This window comes from Bombus vosnesenskii, unplaced genomic scaffold (assembly GCF_011952255.1).
Source record: "Bombus vosnesenskii isolate JDL3184/JDL3185 unplaced genomic scaffold, Bvos_JDL3184-5_v1.1 scf7180000013272, whole genome shotgun sequence".
Lineage (NCBI taxonomy): Eukaryota > Metazoa > Arthropoda > Insecta > Hymenoptera > Apidae > Bombus > Bombus vosnesenskii.
This window is the reverse complement of record NW_022882930.1, coordinates 5,689,507-5,707,001: the sequence shown is the minus strand read 5'-3', so window position 1 is coordinate 5,707,001 and position 17,495 is coordinate 5,689,507. Positions and strand designations below refer to the sequence as shown.

Sequence of the window (17,495 nt, the reverse complement as noted above, 5' to 3'; positions counted from 1 at the left end):
GAATGAATACTTCTCGCATGGATATGTTTCTAGGTTTTAGTTCCGGACGGTTATCTCGTACTTGTATCGGGCTATACATATCGTCATTTTAGTGTAGAGTTCCATGCAACTGTAAAAAAGTGATTTGTCAGGGGAAGAATAAAACCAAAAATTCATTAAAATTTATAATTAAATAATGGAGAAAACGTTTCGTAGTGTCGCGATAAGCAACGTTGTTTGCGCCTTTTAGTTACTTTTAAGCGTGTCTGCGACGCAACTAACGCTTACGTCGTTATTGCTATGAGATACGGTAGTCAACACAAATATTTCAATAACGAGGTTACTGCCATCTAGTGGACAGAAATGTTCGGAAGATCATGAAACTTTTAGCTGCTTTTACAGTGAAAAGATTAGAGATCTTAGATATATCTAGTAACGAATTTATTTCAAAATTTTCAAACTTGCGGTTACGTTGTCATTGTGCTGGAACGGCGATATGTATGTCCGTGTACGTGAAATAGCTCTAAAGTTTGTTAAAAATGTGCTATATCGTGGAACTAACGTTAGCATACGTACTCGTTACGACATTATCGAAAATCGATACAGCAGAGTTGAGAAAGGAAATTTTTGTTCTCATTGAAGGAATCCAACACCAAAGACCACAGAGTTGATTCCAACGATTTGGCAACCAGTCACTCAAGGAGATAGGTATATTTATATGAATATTAACAAGACGCTCAAAATGGAAAGTTGCAGTAAAGAGGGACAGAGATTCGATTGGAAGAAAATCAAAAACAAATTGTAACATTCGATCGTATGATTTAACATTTATAAAGGATCAAACATTAAGATAGCAGGCCTATCTCGTCGATAAACCAACATTTGAGATATTTTATATTCATTATTATATTCATGAATATTCGCACGTGTATTATTTTTGATGCAAAAATAAAATACTTTTTTACGAACTATGTTAATACTTTCTTCCTTACCATCCGAATTATTATTCCTCAAATAACTTTAATTATTTAATGAAACGAAAATGCTTTAATCTATAAATATTACTAACTACTGCATGAATTACTATATCTACTATCCTTTATTAGAACAATATTCGAATACTTTAAACCACGAAGAGAATTATAATAGTTATACAGAATGTCACAAAATATATGGTGAATATTTACGGGGTTGAAAACGACATTTTTGTAGTCCAACTTCTTTCATCGTTTTTAATGTCTAGAATTCATCCTACGAATATCCGCCACATATTATGCGATAACCTGTACAAAATTTGTCTACTTTCCAAAATACTAATTCTATTCAACATCTATTCAATAATAAATCGTAATGTTTACTCGTTGACAGCACAAAGTCGACTGTTGCTTGAACGCTCATCGCCGGCTTGCTGCCAGAAGTACTCGTGGACTTATAAGACTCTGGAAGCACGGCGCACGCTTATATATATAACTGCGCATGCGCAGAATCATCCATGCGGCAAAATTCTTCCAACTATGCCAATCGTGCGATTCTTTCAAATTTTATCGCAAAAGTTGCACGAAAACTTAAACGAGACCTAACTGAATCACCAAATAAATACGTTCGAATAAAAATATACACTTATAGATCAGCCCTAATGCGACGAATCGGCGCTCTGTGCGAATTCGCTCGTTCTCGCAGTTCTAACCTAACCTAAGTTCGCCGTATAAACACGCGAGTGACGTTTGAGATTAGTCAACGCTGACCTGGCTTCGTTTCGTAGCGAGATTCCTTGTTTTGTCGCGAACTTCTCATCGCACCTGCACCACCGGAATTATGGACAGTTAAAAATCCCCGCGTGAATAACCGAAATCGCATCTTTACGGGTAAATTCTCAGTGTTCCGCAGATCATTGTACTGGAAAATCGCTCGACAAAATTTACACCGGTTTCGATCTACGATTGCCGCTCTCTCGGCTTCCTTCATCGGTCATCATCGCCAAGATAGATAAAGGTATACACAGACATCTTGTTGTTTAGTTATCAGCCATGTAAACGACGATACGTAATGTCTTCGCGTATTATTCAATTATTACCTCATCCACGGCTTTCAGGAGCGTTAAGAATAATTTCGCGAGATATTTCCTATATAGGGTGGACCGTAAACAGGGCAGTTGCAACTGTTTTTTTCAGAATTGGTAACCGAAAGGAGAGAGAGAGAGAGAGAGAGAGAGAGAGAGAACGATAAGCACGTAGAAACTGTTTTTCTTGGAAATGCTTGATTACGAGAGATAAAATTATTTTCTTTATTTTGGAGAACTCAAGATCATTCGGGATTTTTTGTATGGTAAACATGTTAGTGTTAATATATTGTATAGACCTTCTTTCTTATAGCTGGATACGAGATTTCCGTAAATACTTGTATTCTCTAGAAATATGTGTGAAAAACGTTTACAACCTTTGACGGGCAGCATTACATGTGAATATTTTATCTAATATGCGATAAACGGTTTCTTTTTCTTGTATTTTGTTTTTCCGCTTTTGTCAGTTTTCTTCTTTTGCTCCAGTACATTTTTAAACTTCTTGTTCAAGGACGTCACCTTTTGTTTCTCACAGAATTTAAATCGCTTTACTAATAAATAGGGGATAATATCGTTAAATCGTTACACACATAAATAAGAACGGATCAACTTACTTCAAGATATTTACGTTTAAGCAAAATATTTTTTCTTAAACGACACGAACATTCTCAATCTTCATCTTTTAATCTTTTAGAAGGAATAACAATATATATATTATCGTTTAAAGGACAAAAGATTTGTTTCTATCTATAATTTCATGCATCAAAAACAACTCGAAAGTTTTACATTGCTCTCATTTATTCATATCAATCGTAATACAAAACTTTCTAAAACCTAACAATATAAATTAAAAAAGAAAATAAACTATTCACTATCCAGAAGCATTATCACATTATCGAAAACGTATCGCATATTAATCCACGATATTCGTATGCTAATCAACATCGATTACCTGGCGTAAAAGTAACAGATAAAACAATATGTAATAGCTTTTTAAAGGCTAATAACTTTTATCAATAGAACAAACAAATCACAACACCTTGCATGAGTCATTCAACGTACATGTATTAGCGTGACGTAATTATTCTTATAGAGGAAGTATCTACTCTATGTATGTAGTAAACGAGATCTTAATCAATTCTGAATAAAACATGTTATTTCTCGTTGAACGCGTGCACATCGAATAAACTTAAATCAATTTCCATTCAACTGTCGACTAAAAGCAGCAAAAGAAGAGGCTTTTTCTATGCTGAAAATGAATATTCACATTTACCCTGAAATACGATTAAATCTTCTAGAAGCAGATGGAATGTTTTATAGATTTCTTTACAATCATCCTTCTATCACAAAGTTGTTACAGAAAGGAAAAAAAATAGGGACTATAAGGAGATGAAAAGTAGTGATTCTTTTATTTCCTTATCCTTGATCAGTTGCAAGAGAGTCCATTTACCTTATTAACCCCTTCCCGTACTTTAGCGAGTCAGACTCGCGATGAAGATTTTGGCCCAAACATGAATATCGCGAGTCTGACTCGCGACCAGATACTTGGATCAAACCAAACTCACGGACTGTTTTTTTACCCGTTACGATCGTGACTGGATGTTAGTTCCTGTTTACGAACATCAGTCTGACCTGTTTCGTCGAACTAAATGGCACGGGAAGAGGTTAATGAGTAAAAATACAGAACGTTTGTTGCGAAATAGGATAATTGTCGTAATACATTTACAAAACATTGCTATTACCTATTTAAAAGTCATAAATGTCGCTAATTGTTAAGGAGAAAATATGTGATTGACGCAATAGGTTCCTCTACGTACGTAAAAATATAGTTATTAACATTCTATCAATTTATGATAGAGATCCAAGTATTGACTTTTCACGAAAGAAGGCAAAACATGCGAAAGAACACGTGAAATCTTCAAAAGAAACAAAAAGTTTATAATCTGATTCTAAAGGAAGGCTATGTTTGAGTAAAAATTTCAGGAATAACACATCAATTTATCAATTTATAAAATTCTTTCACTTTTGGTTTAATTAATACAATAAAATATTGTATAGTAGCGATAGCCTACCTTGATCAGATAATTTACATTGAATAGTCCTCACTTTAAAGTGTAAAGAATTGAAGTTGAAATTACAATTCAAACTTATCGTTAGTTGTAATAGAATTTTTCGCTAACTACGATCCTTGGCACAAGTGTGATTCAATACTACGAAACAAGCGGTTAATTTCCACAAGAAAATTCATTTGTTTCTCAAACGAAAAAGAAGGAATATCTTTTTACCCATTATTCCCATTTTTCATATAACTACTCGTTTTTATGATAATAATAAACGTTATTCTCAATAGCATCTAGGACTCAGCCCGGACCAAGATGGCTACGCCGACCCCTTATTTGGATGCTATTCAATCAATTCCCGGCGACACCTCTGGTGAGAAGTTAAAATGGATAGCGGACTTCGTGAAGCAACAGCTATCCGTGTCCGACAATCTGGAAGATGTAGTCGAGTATGAGAAAATCCCAAAACCTCTTGTACCTCTGGTACAAATTCAGGCAGCCATAATATTAAACAAGAAAGATCCCAAGAATCAGAGCACTTATGAGGCTATAGCAGAAGCTCTAAAATCGGAAGACAAATTGATCGTGAACAAAGCCTTGAAAGCCAAAAACTTCTTCAATGGTACCAACGAAAGTATCACTAATACTGAATATTTTTTCGAAAATTTATTTCCATACGTTTCTTTGAACACTAGAACGCGGATCATCAAAGCTTTGGCCTTGCACTTAGCACCCAGGAACTCTAGCCTCGCTGAAAAATTCTTTTTATCAATAGACTCGTTTTACGGTCTAGAGCACGCCTTACCTTTGCTATTAGCATGCAGTGAAACTTTTGTATATAACATTATTCTAGAAAAGAGGATGGTACTAAGACGAAACATGGTTAAACTGTTCTTCCGCAAGAATCCAGACTTCGTCGTGCGCTATCTTCGACTGAGCAAGCCGACAAACTACCCCTGCGCGAGAAGAGTTCCTTCGGTGAATATCCATGATTTTACTGACTGTCTGGTGGGATTGGTCAAGACACGAATAGAGTCGTTTGCAGAACTATGCGAGATGCACGAGGAAGATCCACCAAAAATACTTCTGAGCAACAAGAGCGTCGAAGCGTTCCTGAAGAATGGCAAAGAATACCTGGAGCGAAACGCCAAGTTGTACATTACGATGCTTCCTCTGAAGAGTATCGACGACAACTACATGGAGATTATATTTCCAAAACTATTACCGGATAATGTCAAAGACTTTAACACTGATAACATGTTGAATTATTTGAAGTACTATCGACAGGATAGAAAGACGGAGCTTTTCTTGAGAACTTATCAGCAAGTATATAATAGCTGTATTTTGGACGATTCGAAGAAGGTAACTGCTAATTTATTGGAAATATTGCATCCCAGGGATCGAATCAATCAGGCGAAGATCAAATTGCGCGCTGAAATTGAAGACTACAAGAAAAGCAAAAGTACAGTTACGTGGGAGTGTTTTTTAGCTATTGAAGATTCGTTAACACTGTTCAGAAATGAAATTTGTAAAACCTCAGAAATGGAACATAGAATGCGTCTAGCTTGTAGAATGATCCATTCTTGCAAGATAAACAACGATGATCTGGCACTGATAAAAGTCTTGACGTATTTGAAGGACAGGCACTATAATGAGCAACCTTGGTTCCTATACGAGGTGTTCAAGACTTTGTTGAAACTCTATGATCTTCCTCAAATGGGTGAGGATTATTGGACGATATTAATTGACATGATAGTACGTGCTTATGTGAAAAAGGAGTTGTTCTTGAATAACGTCGGCGTGAAGATGGTAGAAGCTGCTATTCACTATAAAATAAATCAGAATCAACCGTTTCGTGAGTTAATTGATATGCTGGTAGATTTAAGGACTACGAGATGCAGAGGCCACTGGAATATTCTTCAGAAGTATCACAACTACGAGAGAATGTGTCTGGAGGATTGCCTAAACATCGTTTCACAAAAATATAATTCAGACCAGACTCCCTGGAAGCAAGGCAGAGCTGAAATCCTTTCCAATCTCTGTTCTTCGATTTATTATTATAACCAGGTCCACGTGAACAAAGCTTCTCGCGTAGAACGCATGGCGGTCAAAAACTATCCATGGTTGCTGAAAGCGATAGAGGAAATTTTATCTACGCCCAAACAGAGTGACATTTATGCAGTTCTAGATTTTCAGGATATGTTCATGAAATACGAAACGGATCTATACGAGCGTTTTTGGCCAAGAACCAAAAAGATAGAACTAAGCGAGGCTTTAAAACTTTTGAAGAGAAACCCGCAAGAAATTCTGGATCATTGGAAGGAATATCTAAACGCTTGCAAGGATAACTGGAAGGAAAGGCACACGAAACTCTTCATCAAGGCTATACGTTGGTACAAGGAGATTCCAATTAAATTCGCTGAACAGTGTCTTCAAGATCTGACTGAAAAAAAGGAAGAGATCTGTTTAGATATCTTAAGCATTCTCGTTTACGGAGAAACGTTCTCAAATATCATAGAACCGTTGATCCCAACGAACAAGACGCTGAATATTCATCAAACAGGTGCAAGAATTAGTTACCATTTCATTCGACACCTTGTATATGGCATCAAACTCGCAAATCCACCGGTGCCTCTGACAATGTTGAATAGATTGTGCCAAGGGGACTACCTACCACTGGCCCTAACTGCTTTGGTAAACGTTTGTAGAAGAACGAATGTAATGGATGTGATACCTTTTGCTAGAATGTTATCCAATCAGAAATCAACCGTTCGGAAACACGGGATGAAATTGATGCGTATCGTGGCGTCCCGTAGTCACTTACTCAACTTCTTCCAAACGCAATGGAAGATCGAAAAGAATCAGTCTATCCGTGAAGTCATATTCTTCATAATCGCACAATTGTTCCAGAAAGAACCAGAAATCCCTACATGGCTATTGTTCTCTCAAATGATCTCCTCGCTCACACTGCGAGATGAAAAAGTCTGCCCCGTGCTACTTACAATGATCAAATCGCTTCCCGACCATTACGTGGTCGATTTTATTAAACAAACCTTAAACATGATCGACACACTTGAGAGGCTTGGTCTCCATAGCGATAAGGTTGCGCAGTATACGAGTACGATGTTGAGCTTCATAGACGTAGGTATTTGCAATCTTCTAGCCGAAAATTTCATCAAATTCCTCATTCAAAGATATCTCTTCCACCAAAATCTGTCTATCTCCAACAGTTTAAACGAGTTTGTGGTTAGAGTTGTGTTGCTCCCAGAGGGGAAAAAATTCGACGGTCGATTGAAGATCTTCTCCAGTTTGCTTGGGGAGGCCATCACGCGTAGTTACAGCCTCCCTAATGCCAAAAATGCCCATCTTTTATCAACGAACCTTTCTCTTCGTAGGTTCGTAGATACCGTCATGCACACGGTCTCGTGTTCGGAAAATAAGATACGGTTAGTCGATGAAATATTGTCGATGTTTATATCCACTCTTCATCCTCTGATGGACCCCACATCGTACTTGCAATTAACATTTTCGAGGGCGCAACTTACTTCGAGCACGCCAGTGCAATACGGATTAAATGTGGGCCAAACGTTGTGTGATTTGATTAAGATATTCTCGCCGCATTTTGTATTTTTCATGACTGATATTTTACGGAATATGCCGGTATCGAATCCGTTCGAGTGTTACAATAAAATCGAGATCGATTTAGGGATAATCGAGGGATTGATAGAAACCAACAGCGTCCCATCTATGCTAATGGCAGTGCAACTGATGTACTCCATTAATATAAACGAGTATCAGGAATCGAACGAAGTAACAAGTATCGAAGATATCGATACCTGTAACGAGTATCAGGGATCGAAGGAGTATCAGGAAACGACTATCAGACGCGATGGGATCTTAATAAAGTTAATGCAAAGTAAGCTTCCGGCGGTCAGGGCCATGATCTGTGAAATTATTAATAAAACAAATTTGAACAACTTTAAGATAGATTTATCGAATTCGGTCTGAAAAGGACGGTCAATGGTTCGGTATTGATCGTTGGTTGCCAGTTACTAATCGCGTGTGCAATTGCTGTTCGTATTTTACATTTTATTCGATGGAGTAGAACGAAAGACACACAATGGACGAACGATTGTGATTTTCGCGATAAATGGTTATTGGGTAGTTGATCGAACGATGGATTTTTATGCTTGTCGATACGAGTTAGAGAACGATGCGACGCAATTTCAGCGATTAGATAGATCGTTAGACTGTGAAAGCTCGTGTGAAGCTCACGAGATTTATTTGTTTGTCAGATGTATTTTTTATATTGTACATATAGAAATTTTAAGCACGCGAAGACGCTCAAAGATACTATTTAAGAAAATACCATTGTGATACGAGTCTCGGAACGTTACGTGCATTTAATTATGCATTCGATGTCATAGTACGCATACGAGCCATGTAATAAAGTATTGCACCAATACGTTGCGTAGTTTTTCTTTTTTATTGGAATTCTACCGTATTTATATAGGAATTTTATCGTGTTATATAGCCTGAAATTTACAGATTTACAAGATGTTATAAATAAAAAGAATTCAAGACTCTGTAATAAATTTATGTAATTAACGTAATAACAACAGTTAATATGATAACGATTTAAGTTTTTCATTTCCCATTTCTATTTTCCACCATTTCCACGTAGACCGTAAACAATTCTTCCAAAAAAGCGATATTACTCGCTGTGAGGCGACCGATGACGTTACTGCGAATACGTTAAGGTATTGAATAGTGAGACAGATACAATTCATATTAAGCTTTATGTTATAATAATATCGTTGCTCGAAATTGAAAACATTTGCGTCATAATACCAAAGAAAGCTTTTATTCGATTATTAAAATCATACGTGTCGTCGAATCAGAAACTTTCTCGGAAACTGAAGCCGAGCGACGATAACATACATAGAGAAAAGTTGTTCGGTATGTTGTACCTGACAATATATTTCAAAGGCATTGGAATCGGTGAGGTCGTCCGCTTTGTAAATAATTGCAATATTTCATCGGCTGAGCAACCTCGCACGCGAATAAACTAGCCGTAAGCTGCTACACATATTATACTTTGAATAGTGATGGTTAGTATTTATATACAGGGTGGTTGGAAAAGGGGTGATTCTACGCGAAGAAAGAAGCCGAAAATATAGAATAAAAATTTAAAAATTTTTAAAATTAAAAAAATAACGTCGATCGAGACAATTATCTATCATACAGTGAGATCCGTTATAACGAGACGTGCACGCGTACCGAGCGAAAATTCAAAGTCGATTTTCTCGAAAACAAAGCCTCGAACGAAAAATTTTTATTCTATATTTTCGACTTCTTTTTTCGCGTAGGATCACCCCCTTTCCGCCTGTACCACCAGTTACCAACCACCCTGTATATAACTCATTTAATATTTATATAAAAAGAATTTTGCAAAGCACCGAATCTACGTCGCACTTGGTCGTGTGAAAAGTTTAGACGACCTAGCCGTATCGGATTTTGCGCCAAACAAAATTTTCGATAAACCACAATTCTCAATCAACCGACAAAGGAGCGCTTATAGAAATGCAGATTACGAGGACTTTGTGCGATAAACTGCCAACGAGAGGACCTACCCTATACACTGAGAAAGGAATTATCTCGTTATCGGACCAACAGTTGCAGAACAATCACCGAACACCCGTAAACGAAATTGCAGGACGACAAATTCCTCGCGATAACAATAGAACAAATCGAACAAATTTTGCAACTGGGACCAATCGGTGTATTACTTCTACAAGATGCGAAAGATTTCATTCCGATAGGACAATCCACTCGAGAGTAAGAGAAAATGGGAGAAATACGAACGCTTGAAATACAATTTCAATGAAAACCAAACTACAGGAAGTAATCACGCGTTATTGTTTAGACATTTCCCTTTAGATTTTCTACTTAAAAAATAAATAAATCAAATAAATAAAATAACGAATTATATAAATGATCATGGAAATATAAAACTTTCACATGACTTTAACAAAGTACCACTTACTGTCCGTAACTACCTGAAGCTTTTTAGATATGGTGCAATCATCACAAAACGAGGCCCACTTAGTGTTGAAAATACCACAGATAACATTGTTCAACAGGAATTACAACTATTTAATTTTACAATCTTCTGGATTTTAGTGGACCAAGTACAAATGCGCAAATCGTCTTTTTCTTTCTAGAGCCCAGTTTTCGAGAAAAACGAATTTCGAAAAGATTGCATATTTTCAATTTTGGGGGTGTTTTCTGCCTTTACAGTAGCAGCTATCGAGTTGCCATTGAGACGAAAACACTTATATGTTTAAATAACGATCGAACTGAAAAGGATACCTGAAACACAGCGCATCTTCTTCCTGAAATTTTTCCACTTTCTTCAAAAACCAAAAAATCTAAGAGAAAATCTAACCGTAACACACGACGGAGGAAATATTTCTGCCGAGGAAAGCATCGAAAGCGAAGTTTGAGAAGACCAACATACATAAAAATACAGGGTGGTTGGTAACTGATGGTACAAGCGGGAAGGGGGTGATTCTACGCGAAAAAAGAAGTCGAAAATATAGAATAAAAATTTTTCGTTCGAGGCTTCGTTTTCGAGAAAAACGACTTTGAATTCTCGCTCGGTACGCGTGCACTTTATCGCGTCTCGTTATAACGGATCTCACTGTAGATCGTTGTCTCGATGGAAAAATTAAAAAAAAAAAATTGTTATTCTATATTTTCGACTTCTTTTTTCACGTAGAATCACCCCCTTTCCGCATGTACCACCAGTTACCAACCACCCTGTATATGTATAAATACGCATTTACTCATCCAACTGAGATTTCTTTCTTCTCTTCTTTCTCCGAAATTGGCATAACAATAGAGTATACGTGTTTTTGGAACATTTCGCTTTTTTGTTTGTAGGTCTTTTTTCGCGTCTCTAACCGAATTCCTTTGTACACGGTATTTCGTGGAAAAAATGCGATTGTACAGTGAAACTGGTGATGTAAAAAAAGAACTTACGCGAGGCGTCGAAACCAGTGATGAAATTTGGACACTGGGCGTATGCAGTCGTTCCTGCTGGAGTATTTGGCCAGCAGGACCATCCGTCAAATGTCATCCGACAGTATGGCTCTGAAAGATATAGAAAGCATTTCTCTATGAAGTATACTATTTATCCTGTTTCGATTAAATGAAACGATCTTTTCGCATTTTTATCTCCACTATCCGTAGCTAGAGAATGTGTCAAACTCGTCTTAATATTCAAACGAGGGAAGCATTTTGTTCTTTCGGTCGTTTCGATTTATATCGATAACAATTTCAGGCAACTGAATTTCAGACAATAAATAAAACTTAAAAATAAATAAATAAAAAATAAACAGATCAATGGCTTTTAGTTAAATCTTTATCAATATGCAATAATTTAATTACAAGGCGTTCGTAACTTTGATGTATACTCTTCGTAATACTTTCTGTCTTATTTAAAATCTAAAATAATCTGACAGAATAATCCAAAGGAAAGCAACCCAATAGGTTTCTCGGAGCATTCGCAAGAAAACAACGCGTTATATTACATCGGATCTCGTAATAACTCCGTTAAAATCATAAGCTTTGTTATTTGGCCAAAACAATTTAAACAGCATCTATCGTTAACTCGCAGCCGGCTACTTTTGTCTCAAGCTCTCTTCGTATAATGGCATACCGTAAGCAGAGATGAAAAAAGAGGGAAAAACAAGGAGGGAAATGAAGAGAATCTCTATATTTAGAACTCTTCTTCTGGCATGTACAATCGTGTTTCTCAATTTCGTTTCGAGCGAATGCAAATGTTGTGGATAACAGCTATTACGTAGTATCTTCTCCTTTTTCATTCCCCGACGGAATACTATCCGCAGTTAATTGAAACAGCGATATCCAGACGCTTTGGAAATCACCTCAGATACTCTCGGATCACGTAACAGAAGTGAACCTAATTCTTGTCGTAATAAACGCCGTTTCATGAAATAAATTGAACGAATCTTTTTACGGGATTCCGGACACGATGAAAAGTGGCTCGAAAGGTACGTATTCAGCACGTGAAGAGACGTAGGTGAATTTCAAGAATCTCCGCTAGTCGTTGGAACATGTGCATTTCACGTTTGATAGCTTCTACGTCATATCAGGCAATATCAGGGGAAATTGATACGCGTATAATACGCGTATGTAGAATACGTGATGTGAAAATGTAATGGTATGTAGCGGCGAACAGCGTTTGAGATTCAGTTTACGTATATTTCGTTGCGAATTTTCCAACGATTTAAATTAATTTAAATTAGCCTTAAAAAATTTGTTGTTGAGTTTAATTTATTATATGTTTGCGATTGATAATAATACGTAGGATAACGCGTCCCTTTTAAAATGTTCCTTGTCTCTGCTTTCTTCTACTTCTCCTCCCTTTTCTCCTTTTCGTTTTTCTTTTCCCTTACTCATCTTCTATTCTCTTTCCTTCTTTCCTTCGTTCGACGAAAATTTCCATATCCTAACGAGGAAATTCGCAAGACAAAACGTCGACCAGTAAAATACAATATTCAAACAAATCTAGATCAGTAATTGAGTTTCGTATTTTTACTTTTATCCCTCTGTTCCTCTTCTATTTCCGGTTTAAGTTGGCATACGCGTGTAAGTATGAATAAAGAGGATCTTCGAAACGTATCGTTAAAAGGATTATATTTAGAAATGCGACGAATAAATAATCACGTGATTCGTGACAATTTATTCGTGAATGCCGTTTTTACAAATGCATTGCGTTATTCATTAATAAAACATTTATACAGGGTGGTTGGTAACTGGTGGTACAAGCGGAAAGGGGGTGATTCTACGCGAAAGAAGAAGTCGAAAATATAGAATAAAAATTTAAAAATTTAAAAATTTAAAATTTTAAAATTTTAAAATTTAAAAATTTAAGAATTTAAAAATTTAAAAATTTAAGAATTTAAAAATTTAAAAATTTAAAAATTTAAAAATTAAAAATTAAAAATTAAAAATTTAAAAATTTTAAAAATAACGTCAATCGAGACAACGATCTACAGTGAGATCCGTTATAACGAGACGCGATAAAGTGCACGCGTACCGAGCGAAAATTCACAGTCGATTTTCTCGAAAGCAAAGCCTCGAACGAAAAATTTTTATTCTATATTTTCGACTTCTTTTTTCGCGTAGAATCACCCCTTTTCCGCTTGTACCACCAGTTACCAACCACCCTGTATATACTTACGTAGCTTTATTTGCAATTTCTCAGAGAATCGTGGAAACATAACCAACGTTTGAAATCCTATCGACCATCCGTATCGGCCTCGATCACAGCAAACGTACAAAGAAATAGAAAATTTAACGAATTCAATAAAACGGCTAAACGTTAATTCTAGCTAACGTATCGCGAAGAGAATTAAAAGCGCAATGGCTATTTACGTCTACAAATGGAATTGGAAATTTATTCAATCACGATTTATATTTATTTCGCCGGCGATCATGGATAGTGTCATTTTATTTCAGAGCATTTCAATACTCCAGTAACAACAAATATCGCGCGCAAAATTTCATGCAAATCGATATTTCTTCAATCTTCTGGCTTCAACGTCGATTCGCTCGTTCGCTTTGTATCTAAGTCGTCAACTAAAAACAATAGATAGTTTACAAACTTTTGATACAAATCGAACGTGAATAGAAACGGCGCGAGATCGATCAAGTTTTCCTCTCAACTTATCAGGTTGTTCGTATTGTTCATATCGGACAATGACTCCAAAGTGCACAATTACGCCGGAAAATTTTGCTCTCGATTCACAACCTGCTAAAATATCTCGCTGTTTAATTAAATCCAATATCGTAACGTATGATCGAACGTGCTATTAATGATCGAACGTGATATTAATGATCGAAGAACGTTAAACGATTAACGAGCTTGAACGTCGATTGACGTTAGCGCGTACATAAATTACGATCGTCGGTGATCGTTTGTCCGACAAAATGTCTGGCCATTTGCAAGGATAGTCATCATGACGGCGAAACGTAGCAAAACGAATAATATGCGCTTTGGAGATCTCCGCTGTATAATACCGTGCAATTTAAACAAGATATTACGTATTTGGATCGAAAACGATAAACGTTAATGTTTAACACTCTGATTGCCACGTTGGTCATATGTGACCTGCCACACTGTGATCATTGATGACCGAAGCGCTTGAACTTCTTACGATTGTAAAAATTGTATGAAAATTGACAGTTAGGGCATTTTGAATATAACCGATAAATAGAGGATACTTTGAAATAAAAAGTGCCGCATTGAACGATTAAACATTTTTACTAGAACATCGATAAAAAAAAAATGCATCTAACGGTGCACTGTGTTTGCATCGATATCTTTGAGGGGTAATCTACGAATATTATTATAAACACAGCTTAGAAAATAATCGTAAATTCTGCTTTATAATCATATAATCGAAGTTAGAAGTATGAACATACCTTACTATTATATATAGAACGAGCAAATACCGTTTACTAATATCTTGTACGCGTTTCAACAATATATTCTGTATGTTTTGTTTACGACGAAATAACGAATGCGAATGGTTTGTTGAAACAAACGAAATCTTGTTATAATATGTCGCTATCAACTGTTACCAAGGCGCCACGGTGGTCATCCGTGACCACCAATAAGATAAACGGCCCATTGGGGAAGAATGTTGTCTTACATCATTAATTTATTATTATTTTGCCATTATATGCTTTGAATAATAAAAATACTCTCGTGGCGTCCTGAGCGAAACATGTGATTTTGGCGTGACAGTCAAAGTCTTAAATCATATCCAGGCGAATGGAATATTAATAGGTAGAATCTATTACACGACGTATAGAATCTGGCGTGGAAACGAATGTTGTCGGATAACTACGAAAAAGAAAGTGTCCATTACGATTTATCGATCAATTAAACATTTGAACGAATAGTAAGGATTTTCTGAAGAGAAGAATGACGCGAAAGGAACACGAGTTGATCGCAAGAATTCGTTGAACGTACTGTTTAAATATTATTTGAACTTGTGTTGGGACGAAGAAAAAAAAAAGATAGAAAAATTGGTTTCTAAATTTTCCTACTTATTCGGCATATGATAAAAGGTTGTAAAAATAACTGCAAAAAACTATTTATCGACTATCGTACTTTAGTTTATACGTAATGAAATGAAAAACAGCCTAATCTATGAATAATGCAAATTTGTCGCAGGATAAGATTTTATTTTTTCCTTTGTCATATCGTATCGCGAAAGTAACCTCGAGTTGCTTGAACTTATAATAAGGCAATTAAATTCGAAAGGAGAAAGGGAGCTTTTAATGGAAAGCTAGTGAAAACCTTGAAAAACGATTACATGTACATAATCAGAATCGATTGGAAATTAACGAGCCATCGCGTTTAATAGGTCGAACAAGCTGAGCGTGAGCTGAGATCTAACTTCGAAATAAACGGATATAATAATTTTTCTTTTTTTTACTACACTCAATCAGATCCTCTGAACGATAGCTTCTTCCCTGTGTTCGTTGTATGAAAGAGAAACAGAGAAGAGCTGTTTTTCCTCGAGCTTGAACAAATTTAATCTCTTTCAGAGGGTATAATACTCTGTCATAAGACGACGATAGAAATAAATAAATCGAGAAATGGCTAATTCGTCAATCTCTTATAACGTATTTACCGTTTTCGTATCATATAGCCCAATTTAAAATAATAAGAAATAAATCAATATTGATTATTTTATATATTATTATTAAATATAATCTCTACAAAGGAACTGCATGTACTTTATATTCCGATAAAACGAGTAGCAATCTGACCAAGTAGAATAGCATAAAAGTAACTCATTATTATCTCTTCGACGGAAAATGTCTATTATCGTTCGAGTCATAGAACACTAAACAAAACGCATTATCTCGCAAAACAACGAATATTTTCCTCTAGACGATAATTTAATGTAAAACTTGTTTACATAGGATAGAATAGTCTATCTCTTTATATAGAATGGACGGAAGTAAAAGTGGATAATTATGAATAGATAAACATCGAGGAACGAAGTTATATTTTAGCTGCAAGAAATTGGCAGAGAAAGCAGAAAGTGTAAAAATCGATTTATTTGAAATATCCCGTGTTATAGAATATTTTGTAATGCTACGTGAATTTGGCAACAAACACGTCATTCTACGCATTCTACGCACAAGTAATTCAATTACTTAATACTAAAAAGTAAATTCGGTACGAAATACATCATGCAACACGGACTAAAGTATCAGGTTGTCCGAAAAGGTTCTTTCGTTTCATAAGGAAATAATAAACCATCCATCGTGACCTCAAGATACCCACAGTCAAAGAGGAAATAGCAAAATATAGCGACAGATATAGCAAAAGAGTCAACAAACACCGAAACCCCCTAATCACTGGACTACTTGATACGACGGACCAGATTCGCAGGCTGAAGAGGCACTACCCGCTAGTTTAGGTAAACGCTAGATTCATTTAGTTATCCAAATTAAGCATATACACTTACTTATAATACTTATAAATTATACCTATCTATAATAAGTATTAACTTATTGTAAATAAACAGCCATGTCACTGAGCCACGCCAGAAAAATTACTGAAAATTCTCAACGCGAGAATTGATTGTAATTTCAACAAATAAATAAAAAAAAAAAATAAGGAAATAATAGACGCACAATGTTTTTTGTTTTATATTAGTTTATCGAATTACGCACGAACATAATAATAGAAAAATAGAACGAAATGGATCATACCTAATTCAATAAAATAATATAAAACAGAAATCCTTGTTCATCCATTATCACCTTATAAAACGAAAGAAACTTTTCCAACGATCTAATACTTCTGAAAGTTAAGGATGGAAAGTATATATTTTTGTTTAAATATCCTGCCAACTAGAGAATATATTACAAATGAGATATTTATTTCAAATATTCCAGATCATATACGGTAATCTATGATGTCGTCCAACTTTTTGACCATGAATAGCGAGAGAAGGAAAAGTATAGCCTCCCTCTCTAACCGTTCGAACCGTATCAAAGTAGAGCAATTATTGGTTTTCAACAAATATAGGAACTGCATTTGCTCGAAATTCAAACAGTCGCAACACGCAAGTATATTGTAGGTTGATAAGCTGCGTGAAATTCAAAGGAAAAGCAAAATGGCCTATTCATCTTTCGACTATGTAACAAGTCGTTAACTCCGAACGGTGGACATGCTTTCGAGCGAAGAACAACGTGACACGCTGGCCAGAACGATATAATGTACAGCGGCACGTATTCTTGATTAATGTGAACGTCACCTATTCCACTCGCAACTTACA

General features: G+C 35.9%; 3 protein-coding genes across 10 annotated transcripts in view; 2 read left to right on the top strand and 1 right to left on the bottom strand.

Annotated features, from left to right (window-relative positions):
• Positions 1–947, top strand: part of LOC117231399 (esterase FE4-like) — a 35,444-nt gene extending 34,497 nt beyond the window's left edge. For both annotated transcript variants that reach the window (XM_033489817.1, XM_033489816.1), the window contains exon 8: positions 622–947. In XM_033489817.1, coding sequence (XP_033345708.1) covers positions 622–784 — 163 coding nt within the window. In that variant the 3' untranslated portion in view covers positions 785–947. The remainder of the gene's footprint in view (positions 1–621) is intronic.
• Positions 1–17,495, bottom strand: part of LOC117231403 (calcitonin receptor-like) — a 165,602-nt gene that overhangs the window by 40,904 nt on the left and 107,203 nt on the right. For 6 of the 7 annotated variants that reach the window (XM_033489824.1, XM_033489830.1, XM_033489828.1 and 3 more), the window contains one exon: positions 11,143–11,253. The exons of the other annotated variant lie outside the window; for it this stretch is intronic. In XM_033489824.1, coding sequence (XP_033345715.1) covers positions 11,143–11,253 — 111 coding nt within the window. The remainder of the gene's footprint in view (positions 1–11,142; positions 11,254–17,495) is intronic. 7 annotated transcript variants of the gene reach the window in all.
• Positions 1,530–8,735, top strand: LOC117231397. The gene is made up of 2 exons (XM_033489809.1): positions 1,530–1,971; positions 4,389–8,735. Exon 2 carries the CDS (start codon positions 4,414–4,416, stop codon positions 8,104–8,106), a length of 3,693 nt encoding a protein of 1,230 aa, XP_033345700.1. The 5' UTR covers positions 1,530–1,971; positions 4,389–4,413; the 3' UTR covers positions 8,107–8,735.

Excerpts from the sequence above, each read along its gene's own strand:
- LOC117231397 (XM_033489809.1), top strand. The coding sequence starts at position 4,414 with ATGGCTACGCCGACCCCTTATTTGGATGCTATTCAATCAATTCCCGGC.